Below are 21,170 nucleotides of genomic sequence, written 5' to 3'. Positions count from 1 at the left end.
CCCTTTCTCTAAAAATAAAGTATTTTTTTTTAAAGACTTGATTTTGTAAATTAAGAAAATCACAACTGGGAATAAGTTTCCTAAAAACAAAGAAACTCCTCTGGTGGAGGAAAAAAGCTAAGCCTTAACTGAACAATACGAATAAGTATGTTGCTCCTAATGTGGAAAATAACTCAGGAAATTAGTAGATATTGAGAATTAAACTTGGTTAGAATAAGTCAGAAAATGTGATGTAAAATTTATGAACTGTGTACCATATTGAATGCAACCAGTTATTTATTTATACTTATGTTTAGCCTCCCAAAATTCTTAGTGAAATTAGACAAGATATAGACAAAATTTAATATTTAGTAGTCAATCAAAAATTGTAGTGAGTTGAAATTTAGGGCAGATTTTCAATATGTACCTAACTCATAGTTTAAAATGGTCTTATCAAAATACTGTATAAGTAAACTATATTTTAAATCTGTGTGTATAGTGTGTGTAGTTACAGGGCAAAATGGGATTCAGCCACCTGCTGCCGTACACAAGCATAGAACAGAGACTAGTGGAGAAGGAAAAAGGTTTTGATTAACAGGATGCCCAATTTGGGGGATCTTGGGGCTCCCCTCCTCCAAGCCATTCTCTTCTGCAAAACACAAAAAATCCCCTTGTTCTCAAAAAGACTGAAGTTCAAATCCATGCCCAGAAACCCCCCTCCGTTCTTCCCTGTCCTTTCGGAGTCCAAGGCTGCTACACAGATGGGTCTCCATCTCTCCAGCTCCAGGCTGTCTCTCTGAAGCATACACTTGTGAGGCCAGCATCTCCATTGCCTCATCGCAGCCTTCTCCCTCTCCCGGGGCCAGGGCTCACTGTCAGACCACTGCAGCCAGTCATGGGAAGGGCTCAGTCCTTTGGGCCCTGGAGTCCAGGGCTGCTTGTGCCCTCAGGTGTTGGTGAATGTACCCAGCCCGTGCATCGGTGTGCTGCTCTCAGGGCAAGAGAATGGGCGCAATCCAGGCCCCCTGTGGCGCAGCACTGCAGCATCCCGCGGGCCCACTGATGGCGAGGTGCACGTCCCACAAGAATCTGCTCCAGACCCTGCAAGCAGGGCAATGCAAGAGCCATGAGCAGGGCCCAGAGTCCGTGGACCCACTGCTGGTGGGGCAGGTGTCCTGTGCGCAGAACTCAGCCTTGGGAGCTGGCTCCAGACCATGTGAGGGGAATGCAAAAAGGATGCTCTGTGCCCCACCCGGGCCAGGAGTGAGGGGTGAGGAAGAGACAGGGAGCTCTGTGCACCCACCATTTTAAATCTTTCCCCCCAATCCTACACGCTGTGTGAGTATCCAAATTCCCAGCCAATTCTGGGCCTACATCCACCATGTGGAGGACATGGCATCAGCCTGGACATGTCTCTGCCCTTATTCCAGTTGCCATGATGTGGAAGCACCTGGAAGAGTTTTCTAGCCATGCAGGGGCAGTGTTTCTGCCCAGCAAGGGGCGTCACCTTGTTACACGTGTGTTGTGACCTTTTCCAGATCCCAATGCCCCCTGCAGGCTCTGTGCAAGGGGTTAAACCAGCTGCTTAGCTGTTTACCATCACCTATGTGTATGGAATCATGCCCCAGCTCCAGCTTTGATCCCGGGCTGCCTTAGGCACTTCCCAACCCCTCTCAGGGGAAGTGAAGGCTCTTTCCCTGGCTGCTGCTTCAACCCACAACTTTGGGGCTTCCTCCAACCCCTCCCTTTTGGGGGTGCGAGAACAGCCTTTTGCACCAGATGGGCAGGATTTTCTCCCCACCCCCCAGCGATCTGGCCAGACCCCCCTGTTACATGTACACAGACATATACAGACATAAGTTACCTAAACACAAGCAAAGAAATTATTAAACTACCTTCAAATTTTCCCCTGGGTTTAGTAATTTGTCCAACAATAGAACTTACTTCTTTCCATTGTTCTATAAATAAACATGCAACCTCAAATCAGTTTTGAAAAGAGGTACATTATAAACAATTGAATAAATGTTTCAATAAATGCCTTAACTTTTCCAACTAACCCATACTCATCACAATACTGATACCCAGGCTAGAATAAACAAATGAAATCTGTGACTATAGTGTTGGAATTTTAAAAAGTACTTATATGAAACATGTCATTTATTGACTAAGATTCTCATTGTGAATAACCATATACATCTAATAATTTACTTTTCTGTCTTCTAGTTATGAATTTTAAGCAAATTTTATTTAACCAGAAGTCTACCCAAATATGACACTTAGCAAATTAAGAGAAAGCTTGAAATTATAAACTCAATAGAACTGAAAACATTTTATTTATATTCCATTTCAGTAAAATACTCATTTTCTAAATCTATGACCATTTATCTCAAGTTCAAAATTTTAAATATTTGAAAAACTACTTTTAAATAGTGACTGAAGAACATTTCAACACATAGTGATGAAATGCACAATTTAAAAATGTTACAGGGAACAGTTAAATACATGTATATAACATTGAGAATTCTTTATTAAAAAACATAACTTATTAAAATGGGTAAAAGTGACATAGTAAAATTAAATTATTTCACCTTAAAGAAAACATACAATGACATGGATTATAATATATACAAAATAGGAAATAAATCATCATCTGTCATTAATGGGACAATGTGTATGCTTTAAAAATATTCATAATTTTAAGTCAGACTAAACATTGCTTGGAGGAATGCTTCTTTTACATGTCAAGTCTCTTTAGAGGCGTTTTAAATTCCGTTTACTCTGGGCACTTCCCGGAAGAGCATCTTTTCTATTTCTTGGATTTGCTGCTCCTCTACTACATTCTTCAGACCCATGATAAGCACACAAACATAACACACAAAAGTCAAAACCGCAGGCTGTGTGGCTACACAGTCCCCTTTTCTTATATGGCTGGTACTTAGCCGGGGACTGGCACCTTGGGCAAGGTTTTAATGCTTCATCATTAAAAAGTGTTTTGGCAACCTGCAGTAAAAGCATATATACAAATCTTCCAGTTTCATATAGAAAATCACTTTATTTCAAACTCAGTAAATATTTATTTCCAATAACATAACACTCACCTTAACATATTCTTCCTGTTTACTATGTGAATGAGTAACTGAAGAGCTTGCTTTAGGCGTCAAAACTTCTCCCCAAGGAGAAAATGTTGAGCCTTGTTTTTTCTGAGAACCTGGTGTCCTAGCCTGAGCTTGCACAGATCTTAAAGCTGATCGACTTAAAAGATGAAGCCGCGTGGCAGCATCCTGAACATTTAATATAGCCTGCTGTAGTAAAAGACGAGAGGGGTCAATACTGTAATATCAGAAGTTTTAGGACAGCTTTCTGATGTACATGCATTTAAATGTTGGGAAGTGGTTTCACACCACTGGGATTTTCTCCCTAAACCTTTCCTTTCCAGAAAATATATTTTCTCTCATCTAACATTTAAAAGTCAAAGAAATACATATTACAAATTTAAAAATAAATGTTAGCTTTAAGTTTGCATGATTTTTTTAAGGCATGAGTTGGCAGACGTTTTCTGAAAAGAGCCAGATAGTGTATATTTTACACTTCTCAGGCCAGTTGCAGCTACTCAACTGTCTTTTTAGCAAAAGCAGCAGTAAAGGTCTGTAAATGAACAAGCAGTGCTGAGTTCCAATAAAACTTAATTTAAAAACACAGGTGATGGACAGGATTTAGACCACAGACTGGAGTTTGCCAACCCATTTTAAGCCAGCGTCTAAGAAGGGATGAATTCTTTTTAAAGTTTGCTATGGGATATCATGAAATTCTTCAAAGGTTTCTTATCTTTGCCACATGTCAAAAGAATAATGGGACTGGTTAGACCACAACACCCAATTTTTTTGGCTGTTTTTTGCGATACTTGTAAATACTTGATTCATTTTTACCAGTAAATTTTAAACAGCTTTGATATTTTAAAAGGAGAAAAAGAAATCAATCTTCTCTGAACTGGATTTTCTACAGCACTCAAATATACAGCCAAGAAATATTTTCAATGAGTAATCCTTCTCTTTTGTTAAAGTTGGTTTTAAAAAAAAGTCTTTTTAAAAATAACTTGGCATTTTTAACCAATTATCAAAATAAAATGAACTGCGAGTGAATTTCCTCATGTGTCCAACCATAATTGTGTCCTCTCCCTTGACAGTCTCCCTTAGCCACAGTCGGCTCCTGGCAGTGGGGAGACCTAAAACATGAGAAACGATGGTCGGATAAATATAGGAAATGAAGTTAGCTGGTCACGAACAATTACATGATTAATAGCTTAACAACATATGCCTACATATAATGGATATTGATTTTCAGAAATTAGAATAAATACAGCTGAACTTTTTAAAGGACTCAATACATCTCTATATCACATTTGCATAAATGAGTTGCAGCCTAGGCCACAAGCACATGGCATAACAGCACACTAAAATTTCAGTGGGTTTCAATGAAGTTGGTAAACACAGTGTGCATGCACCAAAAGTGAATAGAGATATGCTGTTGAAGCAAATTTCAGCCACAGAAGGAACATTCATTCATTTAACAAATATTTATGGCATACCTAAGATGCCAAGTGAATAAAACAGTCCAATCCCTGTTCTCTTGGAGCTTAAAATGTGTGCAACCATCTCTGAACAATACAAGGCAAAGCAGTTAACAGAGGCACATGTTTGTGAACGTCAAAATTTTCTGAGACACAGTCATCAACATGCTACCAGAAAACAGTTAGATATGAGAGTGGAGTCACTTCATGATTGTTCATTTTCATGATTATAAGAAAACAATGCAGGGTACAGTAAATTTAGAAATGCAATGGAAAGTATAGTATTCCAATTGTAATGTTCACTCTCACTGCTGCAAAGCAAACATAAAATTGAGATGCTATTACACGTAGCTGGTCTGTGCCTTCTAATTTTCATACATAGGGAGCTTTCAGTAATGCTCTATAAGTGTGAGGAAAACAACTTTATTTTATAATTTTTGATTTAGTTAACAATACGTTAGGATAGCTCAGGTAGAAAGCAACCAGTCCATATTAGAATAAGAGGGCAAAGGACACCAGGAAAGATGTCTCTGAGGAAAAGAAGGAACAGGTAGAATACCTGATATGTTTTGACTTACACAGAGGAGATTTCCAGTTCTGGTGGAAAACAGAAGATGAATCAGGAATCTGTATAGAGAAACACTAAGCACAAAAGAAAGAAACTGGGCAATTATTAACTCTGGAAAAAAAGTTATATATGAAAAAAAGGTCTAATTTAGTGTACTGCATATTACAACTGTCAAAAAGTCCTAATAATCTCAGCAGTCTTCATACTGTCAGCACCTAATTCTGATTCATTCCCAAACGGTGTAGTTATATTCATTAAGATAGAAGAAAGGGAGAAAGGCATTCAGAGGGAGGTGGATAGACAGGTAGCAATAGTAGTGGTGAGAGGTTAGAGAACAAGCTCTCTCTGTAGAAAAAATGCCAAGAGACAGCAGTAAAGGTATTCTACTTAGAAATGTAGATGTGACTATCAGAAGGAACAAGTAGAGTTGAAAGCGATTGCCTTGATAGGGCAAGAATCAAGACTGGGAAGGCACAGGGCAGGAAAATGTGTTTTGTTTCAAGCCTCATCATCCAATTTGACTTTTTAACCATGTGTTTATTTTACTGTGAAAAAAAATTAAAAGCAAACCAAAATAAGGAATAAAGTTCAAGTAAGGTAAAAAAAAGTATAGTCCTTTCAGAAACCAAGATTTTTTAAAAAATTGGTGACTGGGTATAAAGATACAATATTTTATTTAGAATTACCTAAAAGGTTGTCAAATACAAATATAGATTTCTTCCTTGTAAGATATAAGAAGTATATGGGGCTCTACATTTAATATTAATAGGTTCTGGCTTAAAAAAATTGCTTTTTAAGTGTCATTAGCATGTAGGGTGGGCACTCTAAAAAGGTATGTTAGGAAGGCAATTAGTATCTTCACCATAGCAAGCTCCCAAAGCCAGCAGCTGTAGCCATAAGTTGCCAGGAGCTGTGAACAAGTTGTAAGGCAACTCATTACAAGTGAGAAGGTAAAACTTTACTTCAAAGTAAAATAAAAAGACAACGTTTTCGTTAACAGCAGTCCCTAACAGTTCATTGTAATGAGAAATCCACCAATCTGTATCTGGGTGTTCATATTTGTTTTATGACACACTTCATTTCAATTATTATATTTAATCAAATTACAATTTTCTTTAATATGTTATTAAATACTTTTTACTAGAGCAAGAATAAAGGGGTGAACTCTCAAGAGTTTTTTTGGTATTGATGCCTAAGAAAGGTCTAAAAGTCGAACATACAAGAAATATTGGTGCCACAGTCATCCGATGCCTATTACAACAAGTAGCGTCCCTAAGAAGACTTAATCAGCTTCTGTAGGATTTTTCATGTAACTTCAAAGCTGGACCTCAAATCTTCAAGGGAGTACAAGTTTATGATGCTTTACCAGTAGTAATCTGCCATGCTCAGTCACCTGCAGACCTTCATATATGCTATTCCCTCTGCTGAAACCCATTCCTGTCTTCACCGGGCTAACTGCTAATTAATTGATCATTCAGGTCTCAGCTGAGATGCATTTTTTCTGAAAAGCCTTCTTTTGATCCCCAAATATCAAACACTCATTTTAAGTGTTCCAATAGAACTAACTCTGGGCTTCCCCTACCTGTATCACCCACAAGGTATAAGTTCCAAGGGAGCATATACCATGCCGGAAATGTTCACTGTTGTAATCTAAGCAATTGGCAAATAATATCAACTTAAAAGACTGAAAAAATGCTATAGCCCTGGCCAGGTAGCACAGTTGGTTAGAGTGTTGTCCCAATATGCCAAGGTTGGGGGTCTGATCTTTGGGCAGGGCATATAAGAAGCAACCAATGAATGCATAAATAAGTGAACAACAAATCTCTGTTTCTCTCTCTCTCTCTAAAATCAATATACTTAAAAAAAGAATTAAATAGAAAAAATGCTATAAGAATATCTAATTAAGAACAGGATCCAGCATATCACCGGTATCCAAATGCTGCTAACCGCACATACACCTAAACAACAGCAAAGCCCAACAAGATGTTCTTGATGTGAAGGAAATGGAGTTTTGGAAAAGTAAAGAATTTATGAGTGAATGTTTGCTAAATGGAAAAGGGTAAAAGAAAGGAACACCAAATTAGGTTGTATAGCAGTATGGGATTATTAGATACTTATATTTTAGAATACACTTTAGAAAAGTATTATATAGATTACCTCAGAATCTGTTTTCAGTTGTGTGATATAAAATTTCCTCCTCTGATTTGCTTTTTTATCTTGAACAATAATTTCACGCCAATTTCTGCTCACTTTCCAAACACTATAACAAAAAGATCAGTCCTCATATTGTATATATTCCACAAGATTAACATTTTCTGCATATGGCAATTAATAAGAAAATAATTTTGGACAGTAAATTTAAACCTAAAAATATATGACTTGATTTATATCAGTTTCATATTGTTTCACCATATAAAATAAATTCTATTAAGATATTATACATATGCCAGCATTATGTTGATAAATTATCATCTTATAAATGGTAAAGGGAAAAACAGTTTTACACAGCCAATATGAGTCCACGGGAAACTGATTATGAGGATTTAACTTCAAAAGTGACACTAAGATTGAAAATTTGGAACATGACTTGCAGCAAATGATCATCATCTACAGCACAAGAGTATTTAAAGAAAATAACTTTCTTCTATAAATGTATTTAACAAATCTGTCATTTTAATTAAACAAACATAAAACAATCAATCCTTCATTGGAAGTACTAAGTGCCAAATAATAAATATTGTTATGGGTAGCACTACAAAGTTTATGAGAGTGAAGCTCCTAAAGAAAATTATATCCAGTAATTGCTTACTTATCAATAACTTTGACTATACTATTAAAAAAAAGGTAAACATTCAACTGTTACTCTGGTCTTTATATTACTCTAATTTAACTAATCACTCAAAGATAGCTGAAAAACAAAGTCACACATCAAGGAGGGGCCCAGGTTAATATTTGAGGTACCAACACTACATTCTTCTGGTTACCATGGCTGCTTCAGCTGCCATTGCCTCTCCTTTAACTAGTACATATATCTTATGGCAGATTGATGAAAAGAAACAGGTAGAAAGTCACCCATTAATCGGGAAGAGATGAACAGTATATTGGGTATTTGCTACAGCTATTTCAACTAACCATAATCTCAAATTACCAAGAATGAATACTGCTAACATTATACATGTATTCTGCAATACAAATACTATAAATTTGGAGGGCATGGTGGAAAGGTAATTATTGAAATACGACTAAGTATCAACTACTCCAGGCGAGCACCCAAAAGCATCACCTAAGTTTTTATTTTAACTGGTCGGTACCCAAATACTCAGCATATAAAAATAAAATTCCTATATCTCAGCCATCTCTTAATTTAAAAAAAATAATTTATCTCATTTGAACATTTAAAAAAGGCATACACATGTAGTTGCACTAATCTGCTTATTATCCTACTTAGGTTAGACCAAGTACATTCCTGATCAAGCCTACTCAGAAAGGCTTTACACTTTAACAAGTTTGTGAGAAAATTCTAGATTAGAAATCAGAAGGCTCAGTTGTAGATCTGGATCTATTTTTATCTCCTTGAGTGACTATTGGCTGGTCACATCACTTCTCTGGAGCTCAGTTTCCTCATCTTCAAAATATAGGATTGGGCTAGATATCTCAGTCTTCCAGATATGATATTCTATAATTCTCTGCAATAGCCTACAATTAATTTATGGGAGAAAGGTGAAAAAGGGCTATAATAGAAGTAATGTGGCCATAAAAACAGCAAGGACTCCATGAACCAAACTCTCAACATATCCCTATCAAAAAAGAAGTCCACTAACTCTCCTGTATATCCTCCCCCAAACACCACCTTGCAGAAATCCTATTCCACATGCCTTCCTTCCTTCCTAATTAGGCATTGCTAGGGTCTACTCTTCTGATATTCCTGTTACTCCCCCAAATTGCCAGTATGAACAGTCTCATGTCAGTCTTTGTAACCTTAGTATCCACCCTCAAAACTCCTAGATGTATTAGTTTCTCTTTAGTTATGCACTGGCACTCAGTACACTGACACCTGTGACCACAAATTCTTCAGTTTCTAATTCCTTGAAATTCCCAAAAGTAATTAATTTCCACTGCTGTGTTAGCAATTAAAATGAAGTAATCCACATTCCCTTGGTCTCTGGAAAGACCAAACCCTGAAATGAAAGCTAACTATTGTTCTTGGATTCTAAATCTTAAATAAGTAAATGATAGCCTTTGTGTGTTGTCATTTTTTAGTCATCATAATGCTTTACATTACTTTCAATCAAGTATCATAACTTTACTGCAATCTGTAATCTGACAACAAGATATGAACTACTAAATATAACACTAAATAACTTTCATGGAATAAAGTTTGCCATCTTGAAAATCTAAAGTTCAACTTCTATAAAGTCTCCTTCCAAATGACAGGGACATGAGCTTTATTCCCAAAAAGACTATATTATTGCTTCAAAAGCAGTCTTTTAAATGGAAGTATATTAGTAAGCTCTATCAGGAAGTTCACTAAACCACCTTTGATAAGGTGTAAGGCAACAAAAGACAGAGATAACAAAACAAAACTAATAAACATAAAGATGGACAACTACTCAGCTCATAGAAAAGCTTTCCAACTTAAAATAAAAGCGATAAAAGGCTGTTTTATTTCAGAAAAAAAAGAACTATTTCTTACCTGCATAGGCTTTCTGCAGTCAAGGAGTCTAAAACCACTGCAAGAATATGCTTTAAATTTCTGTATTTTAATTCTGTTAAGATGTCCAGTTTTTCTATACCCATTTTCTTGCCAATTAGTCCTGCAAGTACACACTGCAGTACAGCTATTTTCCCCCCATCCCCTTCTTCTAAGAATTCATGTGCACAACTTTGCTGGAATCTTTTCCTTTTGTTTTTCATAAAGAGCTCATGCACTAATTGCAAGGCTGGAGTGTTTGATAAATTCTTAAAGCCTAAAATCGAATCCCCACTCTCACTGTCGCTGCTGGGATGACTCTCTGAGATGTCTGAAGCAGCTGCTGGTGTTGTTTCGGAGTCAGAGTGGATGATCAGGTTTTCCTCTTCTGTCTCAGACTGGGAGCCTTGCTCCCGTAGGGTGGACAGTCTTCTCAACCTTCCAAGACGCCTTGACTTTCTTATGGTGTCCCTCACTTTGAGAGTTCCCTTATGTTTCTGAAGTAGTTCTTGAAAAGAACTCTCCTGGTCAGAGAGGGAATCTTCTGATTTATCCAAGCAAAGTGAGTTAAAACCACTGTCTTTAGGTGTTGAAATATTGCCTCTCACGTCAGATAAAGAAAGCCTTTTGCTTGCCTTAAATTTAATGTTTGCTGCAAGGTTACTTATTGGAGTCACAAATATTTCCTCATCTGTTTCACAAGTTGTTCCACTACCAGAGGAATCCAGAAGTTCAGGATATGTATTCTCATCATTAACACATAAACTACTATCACTGAAGTCATGGGTGATAAAGTCTTTAAAATTATTACCCTGAATTGGAGATATACATTCAACTTCAAACAGGCTACAGTCATCTTTGGAGTCATCAACTGTGGAGGTCTTCTGTTGAGAAAAATTAAGTCTCAATTTTTGACTGCTGGAAGTCACTTCTTCTGTTTTCAAAGTGCTAGTAACTAAAGCACTAACATTATTGTGCCTTGGAAAACCTGAAGCACTGCTTGGAGTATTTTTTTCTAAGTTGAGAACTTGGTTTATGCTACTTTCTAGAGAACTATCTTGTGATTCAAAGTCTCCCTTGAGAAGAGAGTAAGATACATCCAGCCTTCTGCGCAGCAAACATTTTCTTCCACTGAGTTTAGGAGTTTCACAAAATTGTGGGGGTTTATTAACCAGTTCCTTCCTAGGGAAGACAAATCTCTTTTTCTGAGTAGGGGTCTCTAAAAGATGTGTTAAGCTCAGACTTGAAGCTTCAGGATATTCATAGTTTAATGTTGGACCTTCTTCCTTTTTTCCAAAATATTCTTTATCTGTATTATCAAAGCTGCAAGATTTTAACAACTCACTGTAGCCACTATCTTGAGAAGAAGATGTGGAACAATAATCTCTGAGGCTGCAGTACTTGAAATTGACAGTAGGAGAGTCCACTTCATTTCCTGCTCCAGTTCCAGCCTGACCTGAATGACTTTCTGACATCTTCAAAATATGTTTCTAAAAAGTGAAAACAAATTTTATTCTTCCTTTGAAATGAGAGCCTGAGAGCTTACACCAAAATACATAACTTGTTACAAGTATAGATAATAAGGAAATTAATTAAAAAGTTATTTTTACTTAACTAAGCATAATCTAAGCATCATGCACAAATATTTTCTTCAACTACACTTGAAGAGAAAAAATCCTGGTAGCATCATTTTTACATTATTTTACTATCTTATGATTTTAACAGCACTAAAATACAACTATTTGTGGGAAAGCCACTCTATATTTATAATGTTTTTGAAATTCCACATAACGAATTCAAGTAAATTACTGAAAGAAATGTGACTCGGTAATATATTTGAAAAGAATGACATTAGCAGATACTTTACTCCTTAATTTTTTAACAGTATCATCACATTTCTCCTTTTTAGAAACTTAAATTTTAACTCAAAGGAAGCTAAGGTAAGAAAGTTATCATTGTTTCTGATATTTGTCTGGATTATTCAAAGGACACTAAGACTACTGTCAATCTTTCAAAGTTTTCTCCAGATCAAATCCGATCTTTCTCTATTAAAAGATCCTAGAAAGATACATTTAGGCTATAATGGGAAAATAATTTATTTATGCTTAAGTTATATCAGTTAAATATTTGAATGCATGAGGTTTTTTAAAATTGCTACTCTAAGTGGAAAATAAAATGGTTTCTTTATGATATAATGATCATTAGAAGATCATCATTACTGGGCAAAGTTAAGTGTTTTTCAACCTATATTCCCGTCTAGTAAATTTCACACATTTCCTTCTGATCTAGATCCCCTTGGATCCTGAGAATTACTGCTATCTTCTGTTCATGTTTACCAGCCAAGTCTATCAACTTTTGCTTTCTATAATTTGTATTATATTTTAAAACAACTTTTGTTTTCAATATATTAAGCTAATAAGATAGAGTGTGCTTTAAAATCTCACCTCCAACCATGAATGTCTCCCCTTCTCTGAAAATCGTTTTATTAAGTAACAGTTGTCATTCATGTCATTAGGTAAAATTGGTCAAGGAATCCTTTAAAAAAGTTAAAACAAATGTAACTTCTACTACTTCACCACTAGGTGTCTCACCGTGCTAGAATTTGGGAAACCGAGAGGCAAATTGTTAGAAACAAAGTGGGGATGCCATCTATCATCCTCTCCCCTCATTATAAAGACAAAAAAAAAACCAAAAAAAAACAAAAAAAAAAAACACCTAATTTTTTTCCTGTTCACCTACTTTTGAAGTTGCCTCAAACGTACTGTCTCTGTTGTCAACATGTTCCTCTTTCTACTACTCTAAGACATTGGTCTCAAACAAAACTTGGTTCTTTGAAACTAATTTTTAAATTACTTAAAATTATTCATGCCAAATAATGGAACGCCCATTGACCTCCTTAATTTTTACTGATTCAACAGTTCAGTAGTGAGTCAAACAAGCCTCCTCCATATTCAGTATTTAACACCAGACTGGATAAAGGGTTGAGAACACTTAATCTCTATGGTGCTCTTAAAAAACAAACAAACAAACAAACAAACAACAAACTCTTGTCAAATACTTATTTAACTATATTAAAACCAAATCTCTTTCATTTGTTAAAATGGAAAGTCTTACCATCAGTAAATCTTGAGTTCTTAGATGTCAAAGTTAGGTAGGCTTCCAAACAAGAAAATCTCTCACTTTGCCTTTTAAATTCATGTCAAAGAAATAGCACTTAAAGAGAAAAAAAGTTGAACAATTAATTGAACCGCGGGGTAGCACGGCCACTGCTAACATTTGAAGAGTACGGAAAGTACGTGTTGCAGGGATTATTTCTAACGCTTGAAAAGACCTCAATCACATTGAGTTTCCTTCAGCTTTTCCAGACAACAGGACTTTTAATATCCTTATTTTCTCCAGCTAGTCTTAGAACTGGGGGAACTTCTCAAATTCGGGTTTCTGGAAGTGCAGTGTAAGCCGGGGCGCCGTTACTCATCCCCTAGGTGCTCTCCGCGCGCGGGTGGGTGGGTAACGGTCTCACCGCAGCGTCCCTCCCCGACCCTCGCGAGGCCAGGATGGCGGGGAGGGTCGGCTGGGCCGCCCGGGCTCCGGACCCAGAAAGCCACCGATAGGCCAAGGCTGGGTGGGTGTCACCTGGGGCTGAACGAGTGGAGTGGACGGCTTTGAAGCGCCTCTCTAGTCCCAGCACCTGTAAAGTAAAGAGGGGCGCGGAGCCGGGGCTAGCCCGCAAACACCTGGGCCGCCCCCGGCTCGCTTCCACTGGAGACCAAAGGGCCGGCGCACCGACGGGGCCGCGGGGCCGGGCGGGGAGCCGAGGCAGACCGGCCCGAGGGGAGAAAGGCACTGTTGCCGGGTGTGCGTGGGTGGAGCTACGGCAGAGCCCCCAGGGAGACCCGGCTATGGCAACCCCCACGCCCAGGTCGCGTGGGGCCGCCGCGTTTCCCTCCTTTGGTTTGAACTGCCAGCCCAGAGTAACCGCCCCGCCCCCTCTGGCCCCGCCCTTTCCTCCAGCTCCACTGCGCCCCCGCCGACCGCCGCGTGCTCCGCAGGCTGCAACCCCAGCCTTCGCCCAGGCCGTCTGGTCCTCTCCTGCCCACCCTTCCCTCCCCACCCAGAGCACCAAGAGCGTTTCCTAATCTGATAGCCTCTTCCTCTCATCCTCACTTTGGGGAGCATTACATTTAGAAAAGCTAATAGGTCCTACAGTGGATGCCATCAAAAATAATGTAGGGGAATAGTCACTTGAAGAATTTTCCAGAGATAATCCAGTCTAAAAAGCAGGTTGCAAACAGAATGACCCATTTTAGGTTAGAAGTACAGATGTACACAGGATAAGGTCTGAAACTATGACTAACTTGGTCACAGTATTTCTAGACAAGATTACGTTTAGTATTCAGGCATCTAAAAAGGGATGTTTTATCTTATTTACTGGGTACCTATTATATGCCAGCCAGGCTCTATCCTTCTGCCTTTGGCAGCTTCTTCCTAGTCTCTTTTTTTTCTGGCTTCCTCTTCTCTGCCTATTCCCTAAATGAGGTGTCCTGCCTCAGCATTTTCCTTACTTTACCATTCTGTACTTCACCTTCAAAGCTTAGGCTGGTACTATTAAGCCAATAAGCAGCTGCTACGGCCACTCTCCTCTGACTGGACATTTCTTCATCTCATTGCACCTTAGTCATCCAAAATGACATATGTCTAAAATCAAATTCACTAATAATTACTAAGCTTCGACTATTTGCCAATTACTGGTTTGGGTACTAGAAATCCAAAGATGAGTAAGGTACAGGTACTGCCCCTAAGCGGCTCACTGGTATTAAGGGCTATAATAGAGGAATAGTAGTGGCACAGAGAAGGAGGGATGAGGGGTCAAAGCTAACTCCATAGAATGAGGTGGATTTTGAAGGACAAGCGACAACTTAAAAGACAGTTAATGGGATTCCAAACTCAAAGTAAAATGTGCAAGATCATGAAAAGTGAAATATGTGGAAGCATTAGAAAAACTAATTTGTTAGAGCTGGAAACTAAGATTTGTTTGAGGCTAGGACCAAAACAAACAAACAAACAAACAAACAAAAAATTCTTGAGGGCTCTGGCCAGTGTGGCTCAGTTGGTTGGGCGTGGCCCTGACATCCTGCCTTTTGGTTTCCTTTTCTGGGTTGGGTGTTATCCTGTTACTAACCTCAGAATTCTAAAACCAATCTGTTTTCCACAAGATCTAATGCATGTTTTGGGGACCATCCAGTTAAACATATGGAAGACTTTTTCAATCACCATGGCTTTCAAGCTATACAGATATACTTGAATGATCACATTCAAGAAAAGAAGAAAAACAGATCTGGGGGAAAATAGCAAGTTGCACCTCTATAACCATTTTATAAGGCATTAAAATCATTACTATCCAAAATAGCGAGACAAATATTCTCATTAGGAGCAGGAAATGCAATGAAGTCTGGCACATAGAAGTGCTCAAGAAAAGTTAGCTGTTACCATTGATAATAGCTTCCACTGGTCGTGCTCCATTATATTTCTAAAACTCCGGGTTCCTGCTGATAGGAAAGAGGGTGTTGGATCTGGACTAGCATCAATCATGAACTCTTTTGAAATTTTGGATCTTCTTGCTGCCACCTGGCCCTACCCCAGCCCTCTGTAGGGTTCAGGGCCCATTTGTATTCTACATGCATCATTGTTTCTGATCTCCATAGGCTGTTATGTTCCAGAATCGTCTCAACTAGAGTCAAAATCCAGGACAGTTCACAATGGTTAAAGTTACACTTTCTGGATTGCTCCATCATCTTTCTCTTATGATAAAGGTTTTTTTTTTTATCTACTACTACTTGTAGGAAAGCTTATTTTGACTGTTTTATTGAAATATTCTTCTTTGGTTGAGAGGAGAGGTACTTTGTAAGAGACCTGATGGCCAAAGTATTTATGCTGTATTTTAACCTGTCTTTGGAGTAAAAAGCATGAAACTCCACCGTGTTTCCCTGGAAATTTTTTAATTGGCAGCTAGGAAGACTGGTAAGATCAAGTTAAATCTTTCAAACTTGTCTGTGAAGTTGCTACCAGTTGGAACTCCTGGAAATAAAAGGTAAATGAAATACGGGGAAAAAAGTATAGCCTGCTTAAGAAGAAACCAGACATAGTGAATGAAGGGAAGGTAGAAACCTGCTTCTCCTATTAAAATTATTAACTGGTTAAGTCTTAAAATACATTTTAATAACTTTCTTTTCTTCTCCCTCCTTCTAAGTAAAATACCTGCAGTGAAAGAAGCAAACAAATGTAAATATTGTGAACCCAACTGATAGTCACTGAAATTTCGATCTTCGAAAAAACACCTTTACTGGATTGGTGGTTTTTGTTCTTCGAGGAAGGAACACAAGGATTGAAGAAGGGTCAGTGCCCAGCTACCGCTACCAAATCCCCTAGTTTAAGTGGGAGTAACTGCCCTCAGGCCAGCCTTTCCTGTGAAACCAGAAAAGGAATGGGTGAGAGGGATAGATAGCAGGAGTGTAAGAGCGAAAGGGTCGCAATGCAAAAACAAAATTAGGCGAGAGATAGGGAGTGGCTGCACCCCTGCCTCAGCACAGGTATCAAAATGGTCTGAAAAACAACCTTAGAAGTGCTTTTCTACGTGAAAATAAACGGTGGAACCGATTCTTCTGTGTTCTTCGGAGTAACGGTTAGCCTAGAATTCCACAGGCACACGTCATTTAGCTTTCTTTCCAACCCGCTGCCCTCCTGGAGATGTGTTCCTTTCTATCCAGGTCATTAGTCAGAAAAACAAATCTCGTTGAACTTGAGGAACTGTAAAAACGCTTTGAAAATAGCTAAGGACGAAACAGGAACTTCCGCCCACAGTCCTATATACAAAAGTCCCGCTTTTCCGCCAGTGCTCAATCCGGGTACTTCGGTCCCGCCCAGAAGTGGAAGGGGAGGAAGGGATAGAGACACCGCTTGCGTCACAGACTAGCGCCGGAAGTTGGCTGCAACACGACGAGGAGCCACAGCCCGTTTGGAAGTGGTGGTTGAGAACCTTCTGTACGCTAATTGGGTGAGGAGTTGACTGGTTGAAATTTGAGGGGGGGTATTTGAGCCAAAACTGGAAAGAAATGTGGGGTTTACAGGTCCGGGGTTGGGTTAGAGTTGGGCGAGTGGGGATAGAGTAGGTGGTGTTAGGCCTTTGCCTGGTTTCTTTGAGTTTAGCTGTTCCACATTTGGGAGTTATAGTATTTTATTAGTCTTCCCTTATCTTTGGGTTGCATGTACCCCTTTTGAGAGGTAAATTTTTTGGGCTATCTCCTGCCAAAGTTTGGAAAAATAGAACTTGTACTTGTGCCAAATGAGAACGCGAGTTTTGCAGTCAGTTCTGAATTCCTCTGTCTCCTTATAATCCTGCTCATAGTAGGTTGTCTAAGCTTGGGTTTCTTCATCTATAAAATAAAAGTAATACCTCCGAGGAGAGTTGTAAAGATTATAATGCAATAACGTGTATACGTGAAATAATACTTTTATTGCTGTGGCCAGTTTGGGGGTAAGTTCGCAAGTTCGTGGGGTTTTATGTTTGTTTCGTCCTTCAAACCTATACATAAGCGTTTGAAGAAGTCTAGATTAGGAATCGGGACCTTTTTAGCGTTTTCTGAGAAAAATCAGGATGGTTGGATTTGTGAGGAGCTCCTTTTAGATATTCAGAAATGCAATCTGATTTCAGGGACTAAAATGGACACCCAGCAGGACGTACAACCCCCAAAGCAGCAGCCAATGATATATATCTGTGGAGGTAAGAGAAACACTTACATAAAGTAAGAATATTTTACTTCAGTTTTTAAAAATTATTTTCTCTTTGACTTAAATGAGTCACTCATCATTGAAGTTATAAAGCAGAACACTTTAGCAACCATAAAATCCTCTCAAGATTTCTTTTTATCTCCTAGAAAAAGTGTTTGCCCAAACTCATTATCCCCGCCCCCTTAGTATATTGATAACATAACCTTGAGATTGAGTATATTTTAGTGCTCTGGGTGAAAAATATAGTTAAGATAATTTGCTTGTCTGTAATGTTTTCCTTTTAGATTCTAAATTAATGTTTTCCTTTCTAGACTGTCATAGAGAAAATGAAATAAAATCCAGGGATCCAATCAGATGCAGAGAATGTGGACACAGAATAATGTACAAGAAAAGGACTAAAAGATGTATCCTTTTAACTATGCTTTCTAAATATGAGGTAGGAGGAAGTTAAAAATAATGCTTGGGTTGATAGTCAAAGACTTAATTTCTGGTAAAAATGGTAATAACTTGGATTATTTACCTCCCCATCCCCCCCCAAAAAAGACATGATCAGAATTTTTATGGACCAATATGCCAGGTTATGGGCATATACTATATAATCTTAATTCTAGTTGATTTTGGTTCTCACAAGTATATTTTACAGGGATTCTTTATTTAACTGAGTATTCATTTGTAAGCTCAAGTTATGGATAAACTAAATTATAGAAGGAGATATACAAATATTATATTATCTCCTTTAACATTGCTTCAGTATTTTTTGGTGCAGTCTTTTGTATCATGGAAAGATGGCTAATGAAAATTGAAATGGTTTTTTTAAAAAATTATATTTTCATTAGTGTTGAATTTTATACTTTTATGCATTTTAGATTAAATAAAAAACTAGTTTATTATAAAGAGAAAATGACATGAAAGTATTAAGTTTTCCATGTAGTTAAAAAATTTTTTTTCCCTTAACTCAGTTTAATCCAGTGGTGGTTTTTGATGCTCGATGAAACATGGAATTCAGAAAAATATCTTTGTCTGCATTTGGATTTGCTGTTAATGTTTAGCTTTTGAGTAGTGTACTTATCTTTGTGAATGCAACTATATGCATAACGATTTCATTTTAGAAACCATATTGTATTTAGGTATCAATAGTTTATGTAAGAAAATTATTTTCTGTTCAGTTACATTATTTGTAATTTAATTTTATTGTATGTGTCATCTGGTACAATGAAGGTTAGAAGTGCTTCCCCAAATCACTCTTAATCAAAACCTGAAATCGTTGGGGCCCTTGTTAAAAATAAAGGTTTATATTATCAGCTGTTTGTAAAGTCTCCAGCATCATTTTCTGTGGCGTATATACCAATGCACTTACTGTCAGTGTGCATACATCATTTGGCATTTCATTTTTCATTTGTTACTTGAAGTAGACCTCTCTGTATTTGTATATAATGTTTGACTATTTTTTAAATCTTAGGTGAGGGAAAAAAACTAATGGTTGCTTGCTGTAAAGGAAAATAAACCCCTCATAAAGAAGATGAAGACTATTAAGGCAGGTGCAGTTCCAGCTGTAATTATTCATTAAAGTTAAAAAAAAAATCAAGATATAAAAAGAAGAGGGATTGGTTTACTCTGAATTACTGGATACTAGTTTAAAACTTTTGTCTTGATCTTAGAGATATTGATAGTCAGATACTCCATCTGCTCTAGGATTTCATCATTGTGGAACATCATGTTGGCCTCCCTCACATTTTGAAGATGTGCAATATTCCAACTTTATCAGTAGCTATGTGTGTCTCTGACATGCAAAACATTATGCCATTAAAAAAAAATTTTATTTCAACTACCTTTCTCAAATACTAAGTTATATAAATATAATATGTGCTATACAAAATACTGCTATGCTCAAAATTTTAAGAGTGCTTCCTTGGTACTGGTTTTCTGTAGCCACGTGTTTCACAATTTTGTAATTCTGCTATATTCCTTATTGATCTTGTACTTTTTAGACAAAAGAGCCCAACAAATAAGGTATCTCTTTATGACAAGCCCCTAAACAAACGCTAACTCATTGCATAATGTTGCTCTTAACTGTTCTAATTCCATCATAGGTCCTTTGCATCAGTAGTTTAATTAAGTATTGTTATTTGATTAACTAGACAGCTGTGTAATATAAAAAGTATTATCACTGCAACTCAAAACCACCATTTCAGTCAGTTACTTACCTCTGTGTCTCCATCTATGAAATGGAAGTAATTCTACCTCTTGCCTTTCTGGAGAGTTTTAAGAAAAAAATGATAAAAATAGATATAAAATTGCTATTGATTCTTTTGAATAGTGCTTTGTAAATATAAAAAATCTGGGCTTGAAGTTAACATATAACTTGTTCCATACTAAGCTGTGTATCAATGACTGTGGACATGGTTGCCCATGAGAAAGGCATGGAAATTGGTTTACATCTAGCCCTGCTACTCAATGACTAGCCAGTGAACTTCATTTCGTTTAACTTTAGCTTCCTTGGCAAAGTGGAGGAATTAATGATGGTCAGTACAGTGCTTTAGACTGAAGCTGTAGTTAGAAATTGAAGGTAATAAAAAATCCAAAAACAGTAGAAGAAATCAGAAATGACCAGTCCTGAAGAAGAATAAATGTCCCTTGTTAGCTGGCAGAGTGATTTTATCAGGATTCACTTTCCTCGTTTGTACCATGGGCATGAAATACTAGCACCTACCTCAAAGGTTTGTGGCAAGATAAACTAATCCATAAAAACTCAGCCTAATATTAGCCTATGTTAATTATTACCATTACAGTAAGAATTATTTTCCACTCATGATTGTTACTGGCCTTAGGATTAGTCTCCCAGCTACGGGTTTTGCGGTCCTCCATACTCTTTAGATTGCTCTTTCAAAAATACAAATTTCATGGTACTGTCCTGCTGAGAATCCTCAGTGGCTCCTCATTTTGCTAAATCAAAATGATTGGAAATAGTGTATTTGGTCCTTGATAATTTGACTCATACCTTCACTGCTTCAACCCACCTCTCAAATCTTTTCTTTCTGAGATGTTTGCAGTTCCTTAAGCAAGTATCAGGCCTGTTTTACTTTCTTGCCTGTCCCTTTTCCCCATGCTTTTCTCTGCCGGAAATGATCTTTTCTGGTGTTCTTCACCAACATCGGAATTTTGAAGGATGGTTTTATCATCTAGCTCCCAGTGTTGTGAAGTCCAAAACCATTCTATTCTTATCCTTTGTATGTGCCCTATTTTCTCTCTGGAAACTTAGAATTTTTGCCAGCGTACTGAAATTTTACAGTATATGCCTTTGTTTTTCTTCACTGTTTCGGTCACTTCGATACTTTGAATCTGGAAACCCAAGCTCTTCAATTATGGCAAATTATCTTGAATTATTTAATGACTATCCCCTCACCCCCTTCTCTGCTCTGTTAAGATTTACTACTTTCTAATCCATCTACTGCATTCTTCATTTCTGGTATAATACTTTTAATTTCTAAGCTTAGTTTTTCTTTGTATTTATGTCTCCTTATAAAGACCATAGTGGCAATTTTCATTTGTCTCCATAGTGTTTTTCCTTCGAGTTGTTTTTT

The 21,170-nt window shown here is 37.5% G+C and overlaps 2 protein-coding genes across 4 annotated transcripts; one reads left to right on the top strand and one right to left on the bottom strand.

The window, feature by feature from the left end:
• Nucleotides 1-2,631: 2,631 nt before the first annotated feature.
• Nucleotides 2,632-11,294, bottom strand: FBXO43 (F-box protein 43). The gene is made up of 4 exons (XM_090282780.1): nt 9,808-11,294; nt 7,272-7,374; nt 3,078-3,281; nt 2,632-2,979 (listed from the first exon to the last, which is right to left on the bottom strand). Exons 1-4 carry the CDS (start codon nt 11,277-11,279, stop codon nt 2,731-2,733), a joined length of 2,028 nt encoding a protein of 675 aa, XP_090138906.1. The 5' UTR covers nt 11,280-11,294; the 3' UTR covers nt 2,632-2,730.
• Nucleotides 11,295-16,761: 5,467 nt separating this feature from the next.
• Nucleotides 16,762-18,896, top strand: POLR2K (RNA polymerase II, I and III subunit K). 3 transcript variants are annotated; one of them, XM_090282778.1, is made up of 4 exons: nt 16,762-16,851; nt 17,513-17,581; nt 17,901-17,993; nt 18,559-18,896. In XM_090282778.1, exons 2-4 carry the CDS (start codon nt 17,521-17,523, stop codon nt 18,579-18,581), a joined length of 177 nt encoding a protein of 58 aa, XP_090138904.1. In that variant the 5' UTR covers nt 16,762-16,851; nt 17,513-17,520; the 3' UTR covers nt 18,582-18,896. The 3 variants fall into 3 exon arrangements, with proteins under 3 accessions (XP_090138904.1, XP_090138903.1, XP_090138905.1); XM_090282777.1 differs by having other exon boundaries at nt 16,763-16,855; XM_090282779.1 differs by having other exon boundaries at nt 16,764-16,842.
• The last annotated feature ends 2,274 nt before the right edge of the window (nt 18,897-21,170 follow it).

The sequence above is a fragment of the Furipterus horrens genome, unplaced genomic scaffold (assembly GCF_987537825.1).
Source record: "Furipterus horrens unplaced genomic scaffold, mFurHor1.1.pri manual_scaffold_7, whole genome shotgun sequence".
Lineage (NCBI taxonomy): Eukaryota > Metazoa > Chordata > Mammalia > Chiroptera > Furipteridae > Furipterus > Furipterus horrens.
The sequence above is the reverse complement of the archived record's forward strand: the minus strand, read 5'-3'. Positions and strand labels throughout refer to the sequence as shown.

Bases quoted from the DNA above. Each gene is read 5' to 3' on its own strand.
- FBXO43 (XM_090282780.1), bottom strand. From the start codon at position 11,279: ATGTCAGAAAGTCATTCAGGTCAGGCTGGAACTGGAGCAGGAAATGAA. The intron at 7,375-9,807 runs GTAAGAAATAGT...TTTTTGTTATAG, and splicing joins ACTGCAGAAAGCCTATGCAG to TGTTTGGAAAGTGAGCAGAA. The intron at 2,980-3,077 runs GTGAGTGTTATG...CTTTTACTGCAG, and splicing joins AACAGGAAGAATATGTTAAG to GTTGCCAAAACACTTTTTAA.
- POLR2K (XM_090282778.1), top strand. From the start codon at position 17,521: ATGGACACCCAGCAGGACGTACAACCCCCAAAGCAGCAGCCAATGATA. The intron at 17,582-17,900 runs GTAAGAGAAACA...TTTCCTTTCTAG, and splicing joins AATGATATATATCTGTGGAG to ACTGTCATAGAGAAAATGAA. The intron at 17,994-18,558 runs GTATCCTTTTAA...AGTTTAATCCAG, and splicing joins CAAGAAAAGGACTAAAAGAT to TGGTGGTTTTTGATGCTCGA.